Source organism: Oratosquilla oratoria, chromosome 32, assembly GCF_046742065.1.
Source record: "Oratosquilla oratoria isolate Oo_2021 chromosome 32, ASM4674206v1, whole genome shotgun sequence".
NCBI lineage: Eukaryota > Metazoa > Arthropoda > Malacostraca > Stomatopoda > Squillidae > Oratosquilla > Oratosquilla oratoria.
Window position 1 is genome coordinate 27,924,516 of NC_134808.1, and position 20,903 is coordinate 27,945,418.

At 43.6% G+C, this 20,903-nt stretch overlaps 2 protein-coding genes across 3 annotated transcripts in view; one reads left to right on the top strand and one right to left on the bottom strand.

Moving 5' to 3' along the window:
• Ndf (Nucleosome-destabilizing factor) overlaps positions 1-20,903 on the top strand; it is a 132,862-nt gene that overhangs the window by 72,610 nt on the left and 39,349 nt on the right. The window lies entirely within an intron of this gene.
• Positions 361-13,777, bottom strand: LOC143041816 (uncharacterized). The gene is made up of 5 exons (XM_076213890.1): positions 13,465-13,777; positions 4,403-6,438; positions 2,079-2,211; positions 1,738-1,878; positions 361-1,630 (listed from the first exon to the last, which is right to left on the bottom strand). Exons 2-5 carry the CDS (start codon positions 6,421-6,423, stop codon positions 650-652), a joined length of 3,276 nt encoding a protein of 1,091 aa, XP_076070005.1. The 5' UTR covers positions 6,424-6,438; positions 13,465-13,777; the 3' UTR covers positions 361-649.

Below are 20,903 nucleotides of genomic sequence, written 5' to 3' on the forward strand. Positions count from 1 at the left end.
GCTGAAAGGTTTCCATCATAGCTGTCCTAGATGATTAGCTCTTGCACAGTGATTTTCTTCCATTCAATACATGATTGGATCTGATTGGTGTTTTGTGTCAAGTATTTCATCATTATGAAATAACCTTATCTAAGTGCAGTATATGTGTATGCAGTCCAGGTGTACATTTCTGCTTCCCCACCCCATCCCTCTGTTTAACACAGTGCTTGGTACTGTAAATTTTCTGTGTAGTCTTTAAAGGTACACTCCAAATTCATTTATCTGTTATATTCACCTCTCAGAACTGTGTTGTAAAATTGCACTTATTTTGCATTTTCCACCTTTCATAAATTTAGGAAACCTTCTTTTGAAAGTCGTCACCTTTGTCAATTTTCATTTTATTGACATCCAATTAACTACATGGAAACATATATCTTTCTAAATCCCAAAATTAAACATTTCTTCCTCAGTGATGACAACTGGGAAGGAAAGCACTTTTTACCGTGTGGGATTGGCAAGCATCCTAACTATTCAGTTTATAGTTTTGAAGCCAAGTTTCAATGCCCACAGCACAAGGTCACATATTTTATGCACGTTTATAGATTAAAAGCGTTGGTACATAGTGGTTTACAATATCCATAGAGATCTATCCTATTGCCTATTATGAGCACTAGAGTGATGTTTCATACGACACTGCGGACTTGGATCCTACTGAAACATCATCCTTTTCTGTAGTAAGGAGAGCATCACCTTCAGCAATGTCACTTTGAGTATCATCAGTTTGCTCATCTTCAGTTCGTAGATCACATGGGTCTTCAGATTTTACGTTACCGTCTTCTTTTTTCTTACAAACTTCATCATCCACTACCAAAGGTAGCTCCTTTGGTTTCTCTAAAGTTTCTTTTGGGTCTGAGCACTGGGGAACGGTGGCAGGAGCTGCACTACTCTTGGAGGTTATAGGTATAGATTGCTGCTTTGACGAGACAGAAAGGTCTAGTTCACTGGTTTCTTCCGTTAAAGTTATTCGCACTTGGTCGGGTGTAGCTCGACCTTCACCTTCGAAGCGGCATGTCGGATGACTTGCACTATAACTACGTTTATGAACCTTGATCTGGTCTGCTGGAAACACCTCTTGACCTGGCGTCATGCTGAAGCTACGTGCATGGCATTTAGCAAAACCACGGACTGGTGTGCTGTAGTTGCTTGGCGATTCACGGCGACTAATCCAAGACTGAGCTTCTTGGAAATCCCAGCTAGTGTTGCTACTTGTTCTTGAGTGTCGCTTGTCGAAGCTGTGCTGGCCCCGTGTAGACTTGAAAGAACGGTTGAGGGTGCTTGTAGGCGTGTAGTAGTCTGAGCCATGGCTTTGGGTGTCAAAAAAATCAACTTTGTAGTAAGCATCTAAGCCATGCAGTTCATCATCAAACATGATGGAATCAGTTCTTTGGCAAGCTCCGGTTCGACAGTTTTGCAAATACAGGTCTGGCAAATTTTCTAAAATTTTGTTTAGAGTCTTTTGCTGATATTTGTAAGTTTCACGCATCTTTATGAGTTGGTGAGCACTGTACTTGCGGATACGGTGACGTTGGAATACGTAGTTTTCACGGACTCTATTCATCTGGAGCACAGAGTAATCTCGCACCCTGTTAACCTGTAATGCAAGAAGATTTGTGTTAAAATTTCATACCTTTCCTTTCCTGTTGTTCTTTATGTTACAGCAGAGTACAATAGTTTTTCTGAGATTTTGTTGCAACTTACCTGGTCAAGATACTGATCTCGGAGGCCAGTGATTTGTTGTGTACTGAAGTCACGGAGATCTTTAAGGTGTTTAGTTTGAGCACTATAGCTGTCTCGCAACTTCTCCATTTGAAGGTAACAACTGTCTTTGATGTTTACCACCTGAAAGTAAAGAATTTATTAGGTGACAGAATGAAGGACAAGATGTAGAAACTGGGTTGTGCTTTTCAAATTGTTGAACAACTGTTCAACTGTTCTGTTAAATCTGTTATACACTAACAGCATATATTAGTGACCAATTTCTTGAGTGGTTGGTATACAATGCATTATAAATTCAGAGGGATATAAGTGATGATCCTTACCTGTGAATTATAGTTTTCTCTCAATCTCTCAAGTTGTTGAGTTTTGTAGCTCTCGATGCTTTCCAAAAGCTGCTTGACCTGACGAGCCTTCGGGCTGAGTCGCTCACGACAGCAGCAGCATTGGCAACCCAACCTGAAAAGGGTTACGGATAGAATTTGAATTTTCAGGAGAAGTATAGGGAGAAAGGAGGTTATGATGGAGGGTGTGAATTTTGTCAATGGTGGTGTATTATGTAGGAAAATGGGAAATTTGGACAGGTATATTGTGGCAGGGATTGTAGCAGGATGTTTTTTTTTTTTTTTTTTTTTATCTAATCTAATAAATATTTGCTGCATGTTAAAAGGCTAAACATGGGAATGGCACTGTTAAATACATGTGACATTTTGTGGAAGTGCAGTATACATTCCCTGTGGTTGTGTGGGGATTATGTTGTGCAATACATATATATATTTTCTCTCCCTTTCTGTCTTAACTATATACTTGTGCAAGCTATGGATAAATGCGTGTAAGTTTGTTGAGAATTGGTGAACTATGCCTCAAAATTGAATTTAGTTGAACCAGGCTACTGACACCACCACCCACATCAGATGTATTCTAATCTAAAGCAAGTTAGCTTTTCATTTGGGGGGGGAACCATCATTGTATGGTTGTGTAGGCTCTCGATTGTATAGAGAAGTCTATGATTAATGACAGATCGAAGGCAATTGAGACAATCATTCATACATACATAATTGCACCACACGCACACGCGCACACACACAGGCACACCAAAACACACATGCATCTAAGCAGACACACAATATATCTATTTATCAGTGGTTGCTGAGCATCTATGGCAAGTTTACATTTTCCTAAAGATGAAATAATTTGCAGTCAAACCTAAGCACTTGCAGGCTTTAAGCTTTTCACTGAAAATGCAGGCATTCTGTACAAAGCCTTGAATCTGCAGTATGGAATAACTGATTCAGAAAAAAGTACGAAAAGTGCTATAGATGGAGATGAACTGGAGGAAAATTTCAAAGAGGCAGTTTAGGGGTGGTGGTGAAAGTAAACTAAGATAAGAAAATTGTTATTTTAACTGTAGTCCTGCTACTCTCAAGGGTTGTTATTGTTGCCTTTTTTGGGATAGGTGTATAGGGACAAAGGAAAAAGAAAATTTGTTGCGAAATAAACAAGTCAAAGGTTTGGGAATGGGAGATCAACGTCCTAACCCTATGGCTTGAGTGACAACCTGTGTAATGAGGCAAAGTACAGGTTTGTTATTGCAAGTTGGTTATCAGTCACAGAGTTTGCCGTATGGCTGCTGCTGCTGCTCAAGGCAGAGTGGTAAAAGCCAAGACCAAAACAAAGTAGACTCGAGGGAAGAGCCATGTTTTGGCTCAAGCAATAAATGTACGATTAGGACCAGGCTGGCAGTTTGGGGGGTGTGGGGGTTGCAAATTTGGGTGGAGGAGGGTGATCATAATTTTATGTGAAGGAGTTTTAGTTTAACATATAAACAACACCTCAGGGTTAATCATAAATATGAGCACAGTAGACCACATATTAAAATAAAAAAAACCTCTGCAAAATAGTTGTTTGAATAGGAGTTTATCCTTATCTTCATTTTGAAACGAGAGCACTAACATGAAACTGTCAACAAGAAAAAGCTTGCAAGATATGTATATATATATATATATATCCATTCACTATATAGAAGTAAACTAAGATATGGATCGTACATGAATTACTTGATATGACAGAAGATGACACTAAACGAAAACACTGACATGGGCAAGAGCACTACGTACCCTTCCGTCTTGGCGTTCCATGACTAGGCACAAGATCATGTCAAAAAAAGAATACAATATGAGGATAAAGGAGGTGCACAAGATATTGCTGCTGTTGCCGCTGCCACCTGCTTTGCTGCATAATACTGGCTGGGCCACACGCTTATATACACACGCACATTCAAATTACTGTCATGAGCATATATTCAAAGGTGAAGATTTTTTTTTTTTTCTCTCCCATAGAATATACCATTAGGTATCATGGGTATTTACCTGGTAATGGGATATTGTATATCAAAATAACACCCTCTTCATTGCTTTTGACAAGGCAAGTCACGATTGGCAAGTGCCAGAAGACAAGCCCAAGCATTAAGGAGACTCCCTGGGTGTTCACTTGGGAATCAAAAGCTATTACGGGCTTAAGCAAAACTAATTTGAACAAGGTTTAAATGAGGTTTAGGGTCACTGCTGCATACCATGTATCATACACCATACGGTCTACAGCCATTTTGAACAATGGTACAAACATCAGAGTAATCCAGTTGTATACAGACCTGTCCATGAGATAGTTGATGAACTGGACGATGAGTGTGATGAGGAGGAACAGGGCAGCGCAAGCCGTGCCGAAGAGGAGACTCTCCACTTCGAGTCTTCGCATGGCCTCGCCGTCCATCCCCACCAAGGTCACCACCGACAAGTTCGACACAGGGTTGATGGCGAAACATTTGTACCGGCCCACCAGGTCCCTGTCCATGTTTCGAATGAGCAATTGGCGTCCAGAAGACAAAACCTGGTGGCTGGCGTCGCCGGGGGACCCGTCCACAAGTACCCCGTGCACCTGATGACTCACCCACGGTGCTGCCGGGATGAGGGGGATGTCCTCGCGCGGCGGCGCTGCCAGGACCGGAGGGCTTGGGGTCGAGTCCGAGCCTTCGTCAGGAAGTGCCATCCTGACCAAAGTGGTCACGTTGACGTTATGGAAGACTTTTTGGTGGCTCGTGAACCATATGATAATCGGGGGCGGGTTGGCAGACACGTTACACTCCAGTAAGGCACTCTGAGCGGCGCGAGGATGTACCCACGTATCACTTTCTCCACTACCACTCCCCCCCTCCCCCTCCCCTGTCTTGTTTCCCAAACATACTGGAGTACACTCCAGGGACGATACCTGGCTGCTCACTTCCTGAATAGGCAGAGGAGTATCCAATCCCCAGCAACTCAAATAATCGACGCCCCGCCAGGAGTGTCTATGCTCTCGCAGGAGCCAGGGTAGGACCCAGTAGAGGTGACAGTCACACAGAAGGTGTGTGCCTTCCAGGTTGAGATGGCCAAGGTCGGACAAGGTCGTCAGGCTCTTCGGTAGAACACGAAGTCCCGAGTTACTCATGTCCAGGTAGCGTAAGAGGTCCAGTCCGGAGAACGCCACCTCTTCAATCTCGTGCAGCACCGTGGCGTGGTCCAAGTGCAACTCCTCGAGCTGGTGAAGTCCCGTAAATGTCCCGTGCTCGATTCTGTACAGCTGGTGCAGATGGGAAAGCCGAAGCACTTTTAGTTCCCCGCAGCTACTAAAGATGTGCTCGTCCAAGTTGGACAATCTGTTGTATGACAAGTCAAGCTCGATGAGACGCGTCAGGGGCATCAACACCTGATCCGACACATAAGTGATGTTGTTGTGACTCATGTACAACCACCTGAGTGAATTGGGCGAATAGAAAGAGTCGTCGGGCAGTTGGGTGATGACCCCATAGGAGAGGTCCAAGGTGGTGAGGCTAGGCAAGTACCGGAGCAGCTGGCCCGGTACTATGGAAATCCTCGTCCCGCTGGCGTTCAGGAACTCGATCTCGGGCGTGTTGACGAACCAGCTTACATCGAGGAAGGTGAGCAGCGTGACGGAGATGTCGAGGTATCGAAGTCGCGTCAGCTCATTGAAAGTCTTTGGAGGGATAGTTGAGAGCGGGTTGTGCGCGAGGGATAGCACCTCGACAGTAGTCACTTCGGAGAAGTCTCCTTCTTCGAGAACCTTGAGGGAGTTGTGGGAGAGGTTGAGGTGTTTGAGCACGCCCATGCCAATGAATGCGTCGTGGGCACGGAGCGAGATCAAGTTGTTATGGGAGAGGTCCAAGTTGTCCAGGTTCACGAGGCCCTTCATGTTGGCCACGGTTGTGAGTTGACCTTGTGTGAGCGTCAGCGCGTTGAGCCTATGGGCGTGCCGTTCGAAGTAACCCCGGGGCAGGGCGGTCGCAGTGTACCCGGCCAGGTACAAAGCCGTTGTGAGGTTCGAGAGGACGGGCAGGTCGGACTCGATGCCCTCCCCCTCGCACACCACTTCGTACTGGATACTGCACGAGCATCCCTGAGGACAAGAGATTGGCTTCACCCCGCGCCCCTGGGACCCGACGTACCCCGTGCCGCCCTCGGGTACTATGGCCTGGACCACGGCAGCGGCCAGGATCAGCGTGAGAACAAGGGTCAGCAGAACCTTGGATGGGGTTTCCTGATGGGCACTTGGCCACCGCCATCGCCACCGCCACTGCCACCGCCAGTGTGACTGTGGCCTTTCTGTCCTACCCACCATCACCGCCACTTGCGTCTGAAATAAAGGACAAAAAGAAAACATTTGTGAATTAGACATGTAAACGCGAATAAAGTCCTGGCACGATGGCCCTTAACAGGCTCTATCGTGGTTAACGCCATGTGGATTTCCCCCCTATTCAGTCGAGGGCTGTTGCTGTAACAAGTCAACCTTCACCTTTGTGTCCCTTACAGTCGCGGCAGTCGATTTTATACGTGTGGAGATTAAATGGTATTAACTTCTTTGTCACAACGCTGCTCTTTACAGGCAATTTTGTTCAACAGGGGTTGGTGGGAACATAACTAGGTAAGGGGCCGAGGAAGTGAATCAAGTTAATGTAGATTGGAACGAACGCGCGCGCGCGCACACACACACACACACACACACACACACACACACACACACACACACACACACACACACACTGCGGCTGGTCGTTCACACTAGCCACATAGTGCCATGAAGCAAATGAAATTGAAGAAAGAACCTTAACATAGCAGGTGCATAGTGTTTGGGTGCAAGGCAAGCAAAATGGATAGGTGTGTGGATATGAACGGTGTGCTGACCAGGTGTTGCCGTTGAATGAATGGAGGCTAGATGCAGTGCAATGTTATGCGTGGCGACGGTCATGGTTGACAATTATCGAGTGCAGTTTCCAGCAAGATTTGACCCCGTCTTATTTTTCTTATCCGTGTTCTCACCCTTGAACCATGTTTTATACTTGGCAATTACAGGGAATAAGCATTGTCAAAGGGAAGATGGGCGGAAGAGGAAGCAGGTGAGTGAGGAAGGGAGGGTGAGGAGAAGTAAGGATGAAGGGGGTGTCGTATAGGAGTGGGGAGAGATACTGCGTGCGTTCGAACGTACGTTGCCTGCGTTTCCAGCAGTATCGATCCCGTTCTTCTCGTTTCTCTCTTCTACACGCACGCACGCATGCTCCCTCTCACGGACGAGCAATGTGTGTGTGTTGTGTGTGTGTGTGTTGTGTGTTGTATGTATGTGTGTGTGTGTTGTGTGTTTGTTTTTATTTGTTTGTGTGCGCTCGCTCTCGCTATGAAGGAATTATGGCAGTGGTCTCACTTCCCTGCTAACTAGTTTCTATCGAGATATTTAGTTTCCACGCCGTTATTGTGACGGTACCCCATATATCTATGAGGAATTCCCTGCTCGTTACCAGGAACGTGCCAGTTTCTAACACTGCAGTCTTGCCTGTGCATTTTGTCATTAGTTCTCGTCTAGTTCGTAATGGTTCCAAGACCCAATGACCTCCTGCTACACCGGTCACGTCCTTCCTGCATAGCAGTGTGGGCGTCTCTTTTTGCCGCCTTCATGTTACAAAGGATTACAAAGGCAAAGCATGCCGACAGGAGACCTTTTGATCCATATCTAGGTCGGATGCAAAAAAAAAAAAAAAAAAAAAAAAAAAAAAACAAAAAAAAAAAAAAAAAAAAAAAGCTCGCCGTTGTACCTTTTCCAGTCTGCACTTGGAATGACTGCTGTGGGATTTGGCAGCTCTTTGGAGAAAGGGGATAATGCGACAAAAGCAAGCGGGCACGCCCACGTGATGGTAGAATGAATGGGGTGTTCATCTTGTTGAGGATTACAGAACATTCATGTAACGTCTTTCCCCCCCTAAGATCAAAGTATTGGTTTTAAATGTGTGCGCTTAAAGAATAAAATTATTTTATGAGTTGTATGAATAGATAGAGGCATATGGGTAGGATAGGGGCCAGTAATTTACGTATTGAAAGGAGTCACAAAACTTGCAACATGGACTTGCATCAGACGCGGGCCAACGTTCGAGCTATTATGAAGATCATGCATCGGTGGTGGGTGGCGGGTAGAAATGTTATCTAATCGTACTATATTAAGAACGAGTGTGTTTGTATGTGCGTGCGTACGCGCTCGTGTTCATGTCGTGTATTTTATGTTCCAAGACTGAGCTTGCAAGGTACATGTGCGTGTTAGTGTGTTCATCCTGCAGAGGGGAGTTTGACCAGTGCTTGTGTGGAGCCGACCGCTTCTTCCTTTTCAACCTTTTGTCGCTCCATTACCCCTGGGATCATCTGCTCCTTCTCCGCCCACTACCACTACATTTCTCCTCTCCCCACCACCCCCCACCCCGCGTTCCCCATTACCAACCGCGGCAGGTGCTCGCACCAGTTTGACCGTTATCGAATTGATTCGCATCAAACCCATCGCTGGTGCCACTCAAGTCGATGACTACGTCAGCCTACTGCTGGCTTCCATGAACCACAAGGGTAGGAATGTGATGTATACAGAGGAAGATTGAAAGAACAGTGCTCAGCAGAGTAACGGGCAAGTTGTAAGCGAGGTGGGAGAAGGGAGGGGTCGATCGCAATGGAGTGCATGGATGTGTTATTTCACTTAATAATCTTGTATTTATTCTAAGCCAATTCAGTGCTACAAAGGACCTTGATGATGAGAGGCTGAAACACCCTTGTCATCGTCTTTGTTTATCTATTTACTTAAGGTATTTTCTATCTCGTCGCCTAGTGACAAAGGTGCCTGATTGCCTTGTCATGGCGGTCAGCAGGCCGCTTGGAGACGCATCGACTTTTCTTCCAGGAACATGCGTGCAAGAGTGTTCATTGATAGCAGTGGTTATTAAATTTGTACAGTAGGCATGACGACGAAATGTACATGTGTCTAAAAGCGATCTAAGGTATGTTAGGTAAACCTAATTGCATGACGCAGCTATCGAAACGCTCGCGTGCTTCCAAAGTTTAGATGAAGCACTTCACGTGCACGTGATTTTTGCCTCATGAACACGGCTGAGTAAATAATATAAACTGGTCAGAACATAATATACTGAATTTCGCTACTGGGAAGGTTGGATATAGGGTTCGTAAATAATATACCCATCAATTTGTAAACGAAGACGGCAGTAAAGGCCGGGGGGGGGGTGTTGTGTCAATTTCTAATATTCACGTTTTTTCCGGTTACACGAGTATAGTCAGTTGGAGGGAAACTGCGTCAGGCCTTGTGTTTCTGTGGGGGCGGGGGCGAGGAGGTCTTTGGGGATAGGAATCGCGTAGTCCCTTATCGACTTTCCCGTTAGGATGGGGCCCACCATTCAGGTATTGGGGCCCAACAGTGGCCGAGGGGCAATTCGACCATGGCTTCTCGCCTTTAAAATGGAGCGTGTGTGTGGGGGTGTAAAGTGTATCATGACCATGTCTGCATTTGTGCATGTGTGAGAGAGATGTTCAGTGTGAAGCAAGAGAAACAGACGGCTGAGAAGGGATGATGATAATAAGAGTGGTGAGGTTACCTGCATAATTCAGTACCCAGCCCTGCTTTCTTCGTGTTATGCCAAATGAATGTACTTATGAGACTAATCATTGACACACTACTGCATATAGGGATGGATCATGGAGGGACAGATGGAGAAAAATTACGTTAATCCTGTCTTCTTCATTGCTGTATTGTCGGGAGGAAAATGTTTGAGGAGCCTGTCTTCACCAGCAGAAAGGCCGGAGGGACTCCAGGGAAAAGGCGGGAAGGTCACGTTTCCAATTGCGCGGAGGGATACAGAGGGAGGTGGTGGACGCGTATTAGGTAACTGAATGTAGGACGTTATTTTGACGGTTAGTATAGTTTATTCTGTGTCTGTGCATGATGCCATGGAAGGTAAAGGTGCGTGGGAAGGGAAGTGGACTGAAACTAATGTACAAGATTAAGTAGATGTCGGCAACCTTCCATTAGGCAGTCTCAACCGCTTCGTTAGGGCGGGCACGCTACAAGCCCCAAAGCGCATTAATGGGATTTGTTACAAGAACACGAGACAGTACACCAACGACACATTTTATCTTGTAACATCGTTCTAACATGTTTGAAGGGGGTTGGGGTATAGTTTTGACCAAACTCCACCTAGTATATTGGAGTCAGAAATCTAGGGGTGGTTCGTGGGCTCTGGTTTCGTCTCGGGTAGGTTGGTGGTGAAGTTCACATGGTACCCTAGAACCAGGATGCCGCGTAATCCTTCCCGGCTTTGTGCTTGCCAGGCGAAGAACGCCCCCCCACCCACTCGCCTCCCTCCTAGCCTTCATTCAACCTGGTTGAGAGGGTTGTGTTGGGGGGGAATGCTTCAACCTCGTCCACCAAACTTCACCCGGCGCCCAGGGAACGTTTTAGAGAAACGTATTCCAGTACAAGTAGGCTTAGTTTGTTTGTAATCAAAGTTGGTTCCGTGCGCAGAGGTTTGGCGCAATGCTTACAGAAACTGGACGTCGGACCAGTTTTAACTGGTTTATATCCATGGCGTCTGAAACATTTGCGGGTCTGCCTGCGAGTGGGTGGAAACAGGCCAGACATCGGGAGCGTATTTCCATTTATCGATTTCCTTCACGATCTAGTAATTTACCTGGGTGTCTAGCAACTTTAGTCAACTCTCCTCCATTCAAGGTTCTGTGTCCGGTCGTTACGCTCGTGTACTCCCAATGGATTCCTCTTCCACTCGGTCCCTTCTCCCTCCCTCCATTCTTAGGGCTTCGTCCTCACCTCGCCATAAGACTTGTTCCTTTATTTTTTTTTTCCCTGAATTTTTGCTGGTAGTGCCTCCTTTCGTACCTACCAATTGTACGCTATAAACACCTCTTCATTTTTAGTCTGTTAACTACAACTTTTTAAGCGATGTGTACATCTTTGAGGCCTCGTATATTCATTCTTGATCTCGGTGCACAGGATTACGCTTGCTTGCTGCATCCTCTGTGCAGCGCGTCGTACACACCTCCTCCCCCCGTATCCTCTCCTCCCTTCATGAACTCGTCTTGGGACGCGTCGTCTGCTCACATGCTGGCAAGTAAAACGAAGCTTGGTGCAGTAGCTCATGTTCAGTTCGCTGAATTCATGGAATGATGAGTAGGGAATAATATGCACGTGGTGTACCTAATCACAGGCTTGGCGGTTGTTGACGCGTGAGGGAGGGGGAAACACATGAAGATAATTGATTAGATAAAGCCACCTTAGGAGTTTAACACGACTAACGATTCAGAATTGTATGAATTTAAAACCTGTTCGAGCAGAACAGGCTGGGAATCCGTGCAATAATCTAGGGCAGCACACCCTTGGTTCGTTAATTTATGTTCCAGCACGTTTGTCTGATAACAATGGCTGTCTGTTTTAATTTGGAGCAATGTGGATTTATGGCTGAACCATAGTTGAAATAGGAGTGTCCCATGCCATTGTGGTATGAAATAGTGGCGACAGGTTTGAAAGCAGGCGCAAATTATATAAATGTTCGAACAAAACACTATTTGCATGACTTGAACCATGCACACCAAGTGTGTAAGAATCTAGCGGATGGTTACAGCTTTAATATGCAGAATGCTGACTTGAATTTTATTGGTAATCATTGGAACAACGCTAGAGCAAAGCGTCGATGTGTCTATAAGGCCTACATTTGGTTGAACTCGCCCTTGAGTTTCAAGGCTAACCTCCATTTTGATATTGTATGAGAACTGGAGGGTAGTAAGGGTACAGGCATTGTGTTGGGGCAGCTCCAAGGGCACGAACGTCGACCATTGCAACACGACTGACGCAGTGCAGGACGTGGCAAGTCACGCATGGAAACTGGTGCTGCACGACCAGTGTCATGTGGGACGATTGTGTAATTGGCAGGCCTGCTCTAAGGCCCCAGCTCTTCGTTCAGCATGCTGTTCCTGGCGTGGGGTGGGGTTCAAGTTCATGACAGGTAACACGCAAGCATTTAGGTCGATTTTGATTTCTGGCCATGTGTGCTAAGTCATGGGTGCCTCCCAGGAGACTTTCCATACACGTCAATGTGTGTACGTGTGGCGAGAAACGGGTAAATTGTAGGAGAGAATATATGTGGTAGTTAAGAGAAAGGATGCGGGGTAGGTAGAACAGATCAGAGTTGCAGGTACTCTTACAAATGGAATGCACATCCCAGGTATGTAGGATCTATAGAAACTCTACTAGTCATGCAATGATTATGCACTAGCATTTCGGCCCCATCTGGTATGACGAGAGCAACTTCCACATGGCTTGTTGCAGACACGGCTAGATTATGTAATGAAGTAAGTCGACCTGGCCGGGGTGTGCAGTTCAGTATGAGAGCATGTCTAAATCATATCAACGTAATGACTGTGTACTTGTTTATGGTCAACACAGCCTCCCTTAAATTAGTGTTATCACGTATTTTTGCATGTGTTTCTACTTAGTAGATGCATTTGTGTAGGAGTCTTGGAAAATTCAAGTTCCACGTCACAATACAGTTATATGGGAGGCGACTGGTTAATGATTATAGGAGGGGGGGTGGACAAGTAATATTCAGCTTTAATTTCATTACTGTCGATACTATAGCATACACAGCGCGCCGTATCCCTCACACGCGGCCTCACACCTGCCCACGCACAAGGTTAGAATTGATTGGGGGGATGTGTAGACGCACTCCCGCTGCATTGTGTAGTGTGTACATCACCACAAACCACGCCATGTGTACGTGGCTCTTTTGATAAAGAGCCACCGGTTGAGACAACAAAACATTCAGAGTGGCAGCCCAAATTGATAGATTAGGGGTATATATATGATGGCCTTGAATGTGGCCGGGCAACGTCATGGGGGAAGATTTGTTTTTACATCAGGTGACTCGACATCAGCTGTGGCTGTCGGGTCGGTGGTAAGATTATCAGATAGAATGGCCGATAAATCAGGGCTGCATTGCGGACTAACATTAGTTTCCGCGCCTGGTTTTGGTAGGATCCAACGACTCAGGCGGTTCAATACAAGACAAGGGAATTTTCGTTTATCAAATTTAACCCGGGCGAACAACACATCAAGCATAACTTAATCATCATCAGGCACTTTTAATCACACATTCACAACATACCCATTTGCATAAATTCTTGCTGCATCCCAAATTGCACGTACCTAAAATCTCATGCACAAAATTAATTTGTACGCATTGCATCCGTTACAGACAGGAAGGCTATGGGACTTGTGGAGAGGCAACAGGAGTACCTCGTATTCTGTTGATAAATAAGTATTGTTTATACTAACCCTCTGTCTCTCTCCTTCCGCTGTCTTTTGGTACCCAAAGGGAGTGGGCGATTGTGAAGCTTGCGGGCCTTGTCTCTCTCCCAAGCTCCAACAACTGGTTTGCCCTTTACTATCCTCGTCATCACTACACAAGCACCAAATCTCCTTAACCCTCACATAGGGTAAACTGACCACATGGTCCTTTGACTTTTATTAGGCCAGATAGAAGATGAAACACAGTGGAGAACGTAATCCCTTGGCGGCGAAGACGCTTGGGTTACGTGCTCCAGCTAACCGGTGTGACTGACTACTGGTCGGGGCTACGACTCCGGCGCACAAACAGATGTACGAACGCACACGTCTCGCGCAGGACGCAGGTGCTGTGAAATTATTGAATTTATACCAGCATCCTAGAGTCGTATGAATGTAGATATTTAAATACATATATTTTGTTTGCTCTGTATGTTATAGTGATGCGACGTAATGTAAAAGTAATGTGGATTATGTTTAGTAAATAAATATAAAAGATCTTTGTTCTGTTGTTCGTTTTCGCGGGCAGTTTGATTATTGTGCTGTGCTAATTCCATTTCATCTAAACCGTGATGCGCTTCTAATTTTGAATGCATCCAGTCGTTGCTAAAATTGGTTTCTAGGTGACTGGTATGAAATGAGAAAGCTACGGAAGCCCCAATGCACATACATTGCCATGATAGTCCAATATGGCGGTATATGGAATGTCGACATTACATTGGTGCCGCTACCACTCAAGCGACGTTGCCGAGTGTTGGATGGAAGCCCCTTCTTGTCTTTGGATGTGCGTTGCTCCATCTTTTGTTTGACCAGACTTAATTTTTCCCTTCCGAGAGGATGTTGGGTAGTGCCTTCAAATAACTAGTGTGTATGATAAATATATATGGAGAAGGCAATATGAGGCAGGGTAGTCAAATTATTAATAGAATTGATATCCTTTTTTTTTATCATGAGAATCAGTTTCGTGTAGAAATAGGGTATTGACTGCATGTTATATGTAGGCAATATTTTAGTGACTTCAGTAAAACATACAAGAATCACGCAGCATTATTTTACCAGTGGAAACTAACCTCTCAAAAATAATGCTGGTCATTTTTAACCAGTACAATCCGCTTTACGTTTCTATCTTCATGTCGCTTCATGACCTCTATTCAGTATCGTCTCCGAGGTTAGAAGAGGATAGTTTGTATTCGGCGACGAGGTACATATTTGTTGATACATGGCTCATACAAACTAGTGTGAATTTTCATATCCAGGGGATGAACTGTTGATCGGGGGAAGATGTGATGCGTTTGTTATCAGAACTTGCCACGTGGCGATAACCAGTAAGGTTATCTATCGATTTAATAGATTAAATCGAAGGAGTATAGTAGATGCTTACTGAGGGTCGTTCTTTTGGTGGATTTCGTATAGATATTGGGGAAAGAATAAACGTTTTGAGGTCATCGCAGTAGATAATGGACGACCTTGTGATAAAGTTCTGTATTTACATTGGCAGAGCTGGTCATTTTTCAAATCTCCAAATATATATGTTTTGACATTAGCAAATTTGAGTGGTGAACTAAGATTTGTAAACCTATACGATTGTTAGACGTGCTGTTCAAATGTTCTTAGAGAAGTCCAGATTTCTGTAAGTGAGGCCATATTCTAGTTTTTCAAATGGAGGTTGGAGGTAGAATGTAGGAGAAAAAAATAGCCCAGTATGATAACTCTTAAGCCGACGTGATAAGATTTTCAGCTGATTTGTTTGACATGCGTCTTGGGTCTTCCATTACATGTAAGTTGGCATCATCGTCTCCGTGTTGGCTTTGCACAAGTACCTTTTGATTATGTGTTTATTTCGTGAATTCCTATTCTGTCGTGTAGATGTTTGTAGTCAAATTGCTTATCCGTTGTCAGGGTGGTATAGACGGAAGTAAATATCACGAGAATTTGACAATTTGGGACTTATTCACTACCAGAGGAAATAGTTGTTTCCACAGATAATGTGGCGTCGAGAGCAGCAACAACAGTTTTGTAATAAAGATGAATGTAGGAAGAGTTCGTATGTTCATTTCCACGTACACCTGTGTCATGGGGGAACAGTAGTTGTAGGATGAGATGTGTAACCCTCGCGTCTTTGATTTTAAAGTTTGGTTTTCGATTGAATCTTCTTGGTTTATATCTTAATGGACGATTCTTTTTCACTTGTTCTGGCCACCGCTAGGCAATTTTATTCACATCAATCATCCCACTTCGATTAAGAACTACGATTAAGAACTAATTCTTATGTACAATGAAGAGTATAACTATCCGTCTTTGTAGACAGAGAAGAGCGTGGTCGGGAGGTGTATACGGGTAAAGATTTCTACAGCCAAGCCTTCCCCCCTCCCCTCCCAAGCCCACCACAACCCCCCCCCTCGCCTCCCAAGCTCCCACCCAACCCCTTCAACCCCCGTTTAACCCCCCCTTCCCCAACCAACCGTCTCTCACGCCACCCTGGACAGTGGACCTGTGTCAGATGACGTCCATTGTTCTTCAGAACAGACGCACAGACGCCCCTTGCTCGCAGCTGAGTGGAATCTACAGGCGTTACCTTCGAAGAGATTGTACAATGCTTCGTTGTAGATTGGTGTCAGCTACGATACAGGGTGACCCTAAAGTAGTATTTATGAGTACTCACAAATGTGCTTACTGAGTGAGTTTTTTCTGGGGACGTCGTTGTATTTATGGTTATACGTATACATGCATAAATGTTTGTTTACATGTCTATAGATGTATGTTTTGATACTGTATATGCAAATACCTATATCCAAGGTGCACCAGAATGTACTCTGGTTACTTTTTGGGGGGCTCTGTGCAAAACGACACGTGGACAGCATAGGAAGCCTTGGATTTCGTTCGTTGCCCCCTAAGGTGGTTTCGTCAGACCCAAGGTCGTTACAAGAAAAAATAAATAAATAAATAAAAAATACAGGAAATGGACGCGTGGTGGCGACGTGATAGGACGATTAACGATGAATATCATAACCAAAATGTCAGCTCACGTGTGTAGGGTTTCAAGTTTAAACTTCGGTTAGCCCCGTTATAGATAGAAATAGGACCATTAATTTATATAATAAATGTGTGTTTATATATATATATATATATATGTATATATATATATATATATATATATATATATATATATATAACATATACACGTCCATGTATAGTATGTCTCATCTTAGATAATGAAGGGAAAGCAGTGTTTGCACGGTATAGTATAATTTTGTAAACCCACGATAACCTGAATGTAATGCTTACACACAAATGCATGCGTGGTGTGTTTACCCTGAGATAAAGAGAATCGTATGACGTTGGCTATAATAAGTGAAGAGTTATCACTTATCACTCTCTCAGTATGATTTCATGAAGGGAATGAAAAATTGTAGAAGTAACAGGCAGTAACCCTCCTCGTAAATTTGTATTGCAAACAGCTGCTGCGCAGTACACGTGATCTTGGAAGCGATGACCCAATACGTGGTTCGAATGCACAGCTATGCTAGGCGGGCTTCTGGCTTCGGTGCAGAGCCAACATTGGCCACCACGTGCCCGATAAAGGGGATATTTTTCCTTTAACCTGCCCACCCCTAGAAAATTTTCTGCCGTGAAATAATCGCGGCGAACTTTTTGTTTTCTTAACATAGGTAGAATGTCGTTTAAGCTGAAGGAAATTTATTGTCCTTTGGTGTATCAGATTCCTTCGCGAAAGCTGCTGCGGGCTGCTAATCTACTCCAACTGTCGGATGAAAAATATCCCATTGTGATAACGCCAGAATCGGGCGATCGTGAATGACCTCGTGGATAAAGTATATTCGTAGAAAGTTTGAAATCTTCAAATACGGTAGTTGTACGAAGTTGTACAAATTTTCAGGCTGTTGCATTACTATCGTCATCTTTGTCTTCGTCTTCTTTTTCTTGTAGTAGTACTTATCTTTTTTATTTTTTTATAGTGTAGATTGAAAATTTGTGTTTTGCGTATTAACAGCTAGAATTGGGTGGACATGATCATGCCCAATAAACTACATTTTATAACTATAATTGTAACTATAAATGTAACTAACATGTCCAACAAGCTTAGGTGAAGTAAGTTTGTTTATCGCGTACGTAAGAAATCGTGTCCACCCATTTCAAGGCTTCGTACCAAAATACCATTCTTAGCGGTACAACTAAGGCGTAGCTTCTGTTGATGTTTATTTTAAGCCGTGTATTGGACACTTTAGTTCAGCCACGCACATGCGCGTTTACACGCGTCCGCATTATGAGCATTTGGAAAAAGTTCGTTAATTTGAAACCATTCAGATTTGACGGTAGAGTGTATTTGTGTTTTCGAAGCAAGAACCTTTCCTCGTTAGTTCCTTCTCCGACTACCGAATCACTAATCTTCGACATCGCGGGCTTCTTCATTAAACTCTGGAGGATTTCTTGCATATTTCCGTTTGGAGTCCCTGGACCTACAAGACAGACCCTTCTTGGAGGTCCAGGTATAGGACCCCCCCCCCCTCTCCCCCCATATAATGATAATAGTAATAATAATGGATGTAAACAGTAGACCAGATTGATGGCAATTTGTCGCCCCCTCAAATAAATAAATAAATAGATAAAGGAATATATAAGTATAAGCACTAGACCTATGTGATGACTGTTCGGGGTAGGGCATTGAATTCTTTTGAATTGACGAAGAGTACTAAGCAATTTATATATGTAGCAAGGTATATATATATATATATATATATATATATATATATATATATATATATATATATATATATATATATATAATATATATAGTGTGTGTGCGTGTGCGTGCGTGCTTGCTTGCGGCATTATGAAGTGACTTGAAGATAAGATAAGAGCACGAGAAATCATCACCAGACCTACTTCTCAAAGCATTGCCAGTGATGAGGAATTTAGTCCAAGAGATGAAAATAATAATTCCTTCTCTCCCTCTCCTTATCCTTCGTTCATATTCGGTTTGAGGTGTTTCGCCTTTGTAGCAAGACACCTCTGTGAGCGATGTTCTATTCACTTCCTAAAATGCCGAAGCGTTTCGTTTTTGTTTTGTTTACATCGTCTATACACGATTTTGTCCAATCACTTCATTCGTCATCCTTTCTCCTTTCACATTTTGTGGAGTTCCTTATTATCGCCAGTGTTTACGCCTTCGAATTAAACAAAAAACACTGCAACTTTGGTCTGTTTGGCCTGCGGGCAGGGCGGGGCAGGTACTCGGTACTCGGTACTACACTCCCAGCCTGCCCACATGCCCTTCTCATCGCCCGCCCCGCGCCAGAGAAACAGACGCGTCCGCCATGCTAGCTACTTTGGGCATGCCGTTCAGACGCGACGGCATGCACTGTCCCTGTCGAAAGTCTAGTATCTCTTGGTAGTTTTCATGGTGCATATTGAGCTTATGAGTACGAGATATTGTGGTAAAATTCTAGTATTGCGCCAACATTATAAAGGAGCATGCAGACAGGAGACCTTTTAGTCCATAACTAGGTCGGAAGCGAAAAAAATATAATAACGATAGATAGAAAATATAATATAGATAATCAATAAATGTGTAAAGATAAATGATAAGCAGGTAAATAGTAAGGCATTACAGCATCTTGCTTAGGTATTTAAACGAATCTTAGCTTCGAACTGAACTACATTGCACTGCCTCTGCAGGAAGTTTATTCCATTCATTAACTACATGGTTGAGGTGTTTCTACCCACTTCCAAATTAAATCTATTTCCTGACAGTTTGAGACCATTATTTCTTGTCGGATTCTCATTTTTGTTAACGAATTTCCAAATAACTTGTAATCGTACTTACTGTTATATTTACCTATGCAAACCTTGCATTTACTTGTGTTAAATTTTATTAGCCACTTTTCAGACTATTGCTGTAGTTCATCTAAATCTTCTTGAATATCTAATTGGTTTAAGTGATCATTTGCCATTCCGCACAGTTTTGTATCACCAGCAAATTTGGAGACAATAGATTTCAGTCCGCGGTCTATATCATTTATATACTATGAATAGAAGTGGTCCAAGAACGGAACCCTGAGGAACTCCACTCGTAAAAAGTTTCATGTAGAAATTTTGCCATTTAGAACAACTTTGTTCTACCAGTTACTAGTCCAACTTAATAAGCCACCAATTATTCCGTGTGAAGCTAATTTAGTAAGTGATCTTTCATGGTGGACGGTATTAAAAACTTTGCAGAGTCTCGATATATCAAATCTATATTGTTTCTTTTGTCATAATTCGAGATGACTGTGTTGTAGAATTCGAGTAAGTCACGCAAGATCGTTTCCGTCTGAATCCATGCTGGCTGGCTATCATTTATCAAACAGTTACTTTCGATAGCGTCTCGGATGATAGTTTCCATAATTTTTCCTACGATTGAAGTCAAGCTTATAGGCCTGTAGTTATTTGGTTTCTTTTTGTCACATGGTATTTAACATGCAACTTCGTTGTCCAATAGCTCCGAATTTAATATAATTTTATCTAACTTAACGTAGTGTAATAATTACATAGAAGAAATAGATTTTTCAAATAAAAAATGTTTTTCTGTGATACTGGAATAGAACATATATGGTTGTACAAGAAACTGCCCCTTGAAACTGCGTAAATAGTGCAAAGATGGTTTACCGGTAATAATTAAATGTTGACTTTGTAGACCGTTGGTGATTTTTTTTTTTTTTTTTTTGAACAATAAGATGACTATAAAAACAACGTCAATGTTGAAGAGTGGAAACCAGTGTGGCTCAAAGCTCAACTAAGGATGTACAGTTTGAAGAATTTATCCCCCCCCCTCTCTCTCTCTCTCTCTCTCTCTCTCTCTCTCTCTCTCTCTCTCTCTCTCTCTCTCTCTCTCTCATAATGGTTCGAAATGTCTCCTGCTTGGATCCTCAGCTATTAAACCATTGTCGTTACCGTCATTAGTACCAACACAACATAGTAACATTACTTAGCAGCAACACAACACGTTACCATTACTTAGCACCAACACAACTTTACCCCAGGTTCAACGCCACATACATAATGAACTCGACCCAACCTAACCCAACCTTATGTGGACTCGAGATCAAACCTCACACGGGACCTTGAAAGCTTTATTAACACTGGTGAATGTTACTGGCCCGCTTGAGCAAGGGAATGGTTCGTATGTGTGTTTCACCATGGTCACGGATCATGTAAGTTAGGTGTGTATGCGTATGTGTGTAAGGGCATAGGTATATACACGGGCTCTGAGGAAAACATCCGGGGGATAATAGCTATTGGTCACAAGTCCAGCACGTGGTCCAAACACACACACACACACACACACACACACACACACACACACACAAGAGAAAAACAAACTTGTAGCCCCTGAACACCGTGGCACTGAGGTGGCCCTCATGTCGCTGTGATGG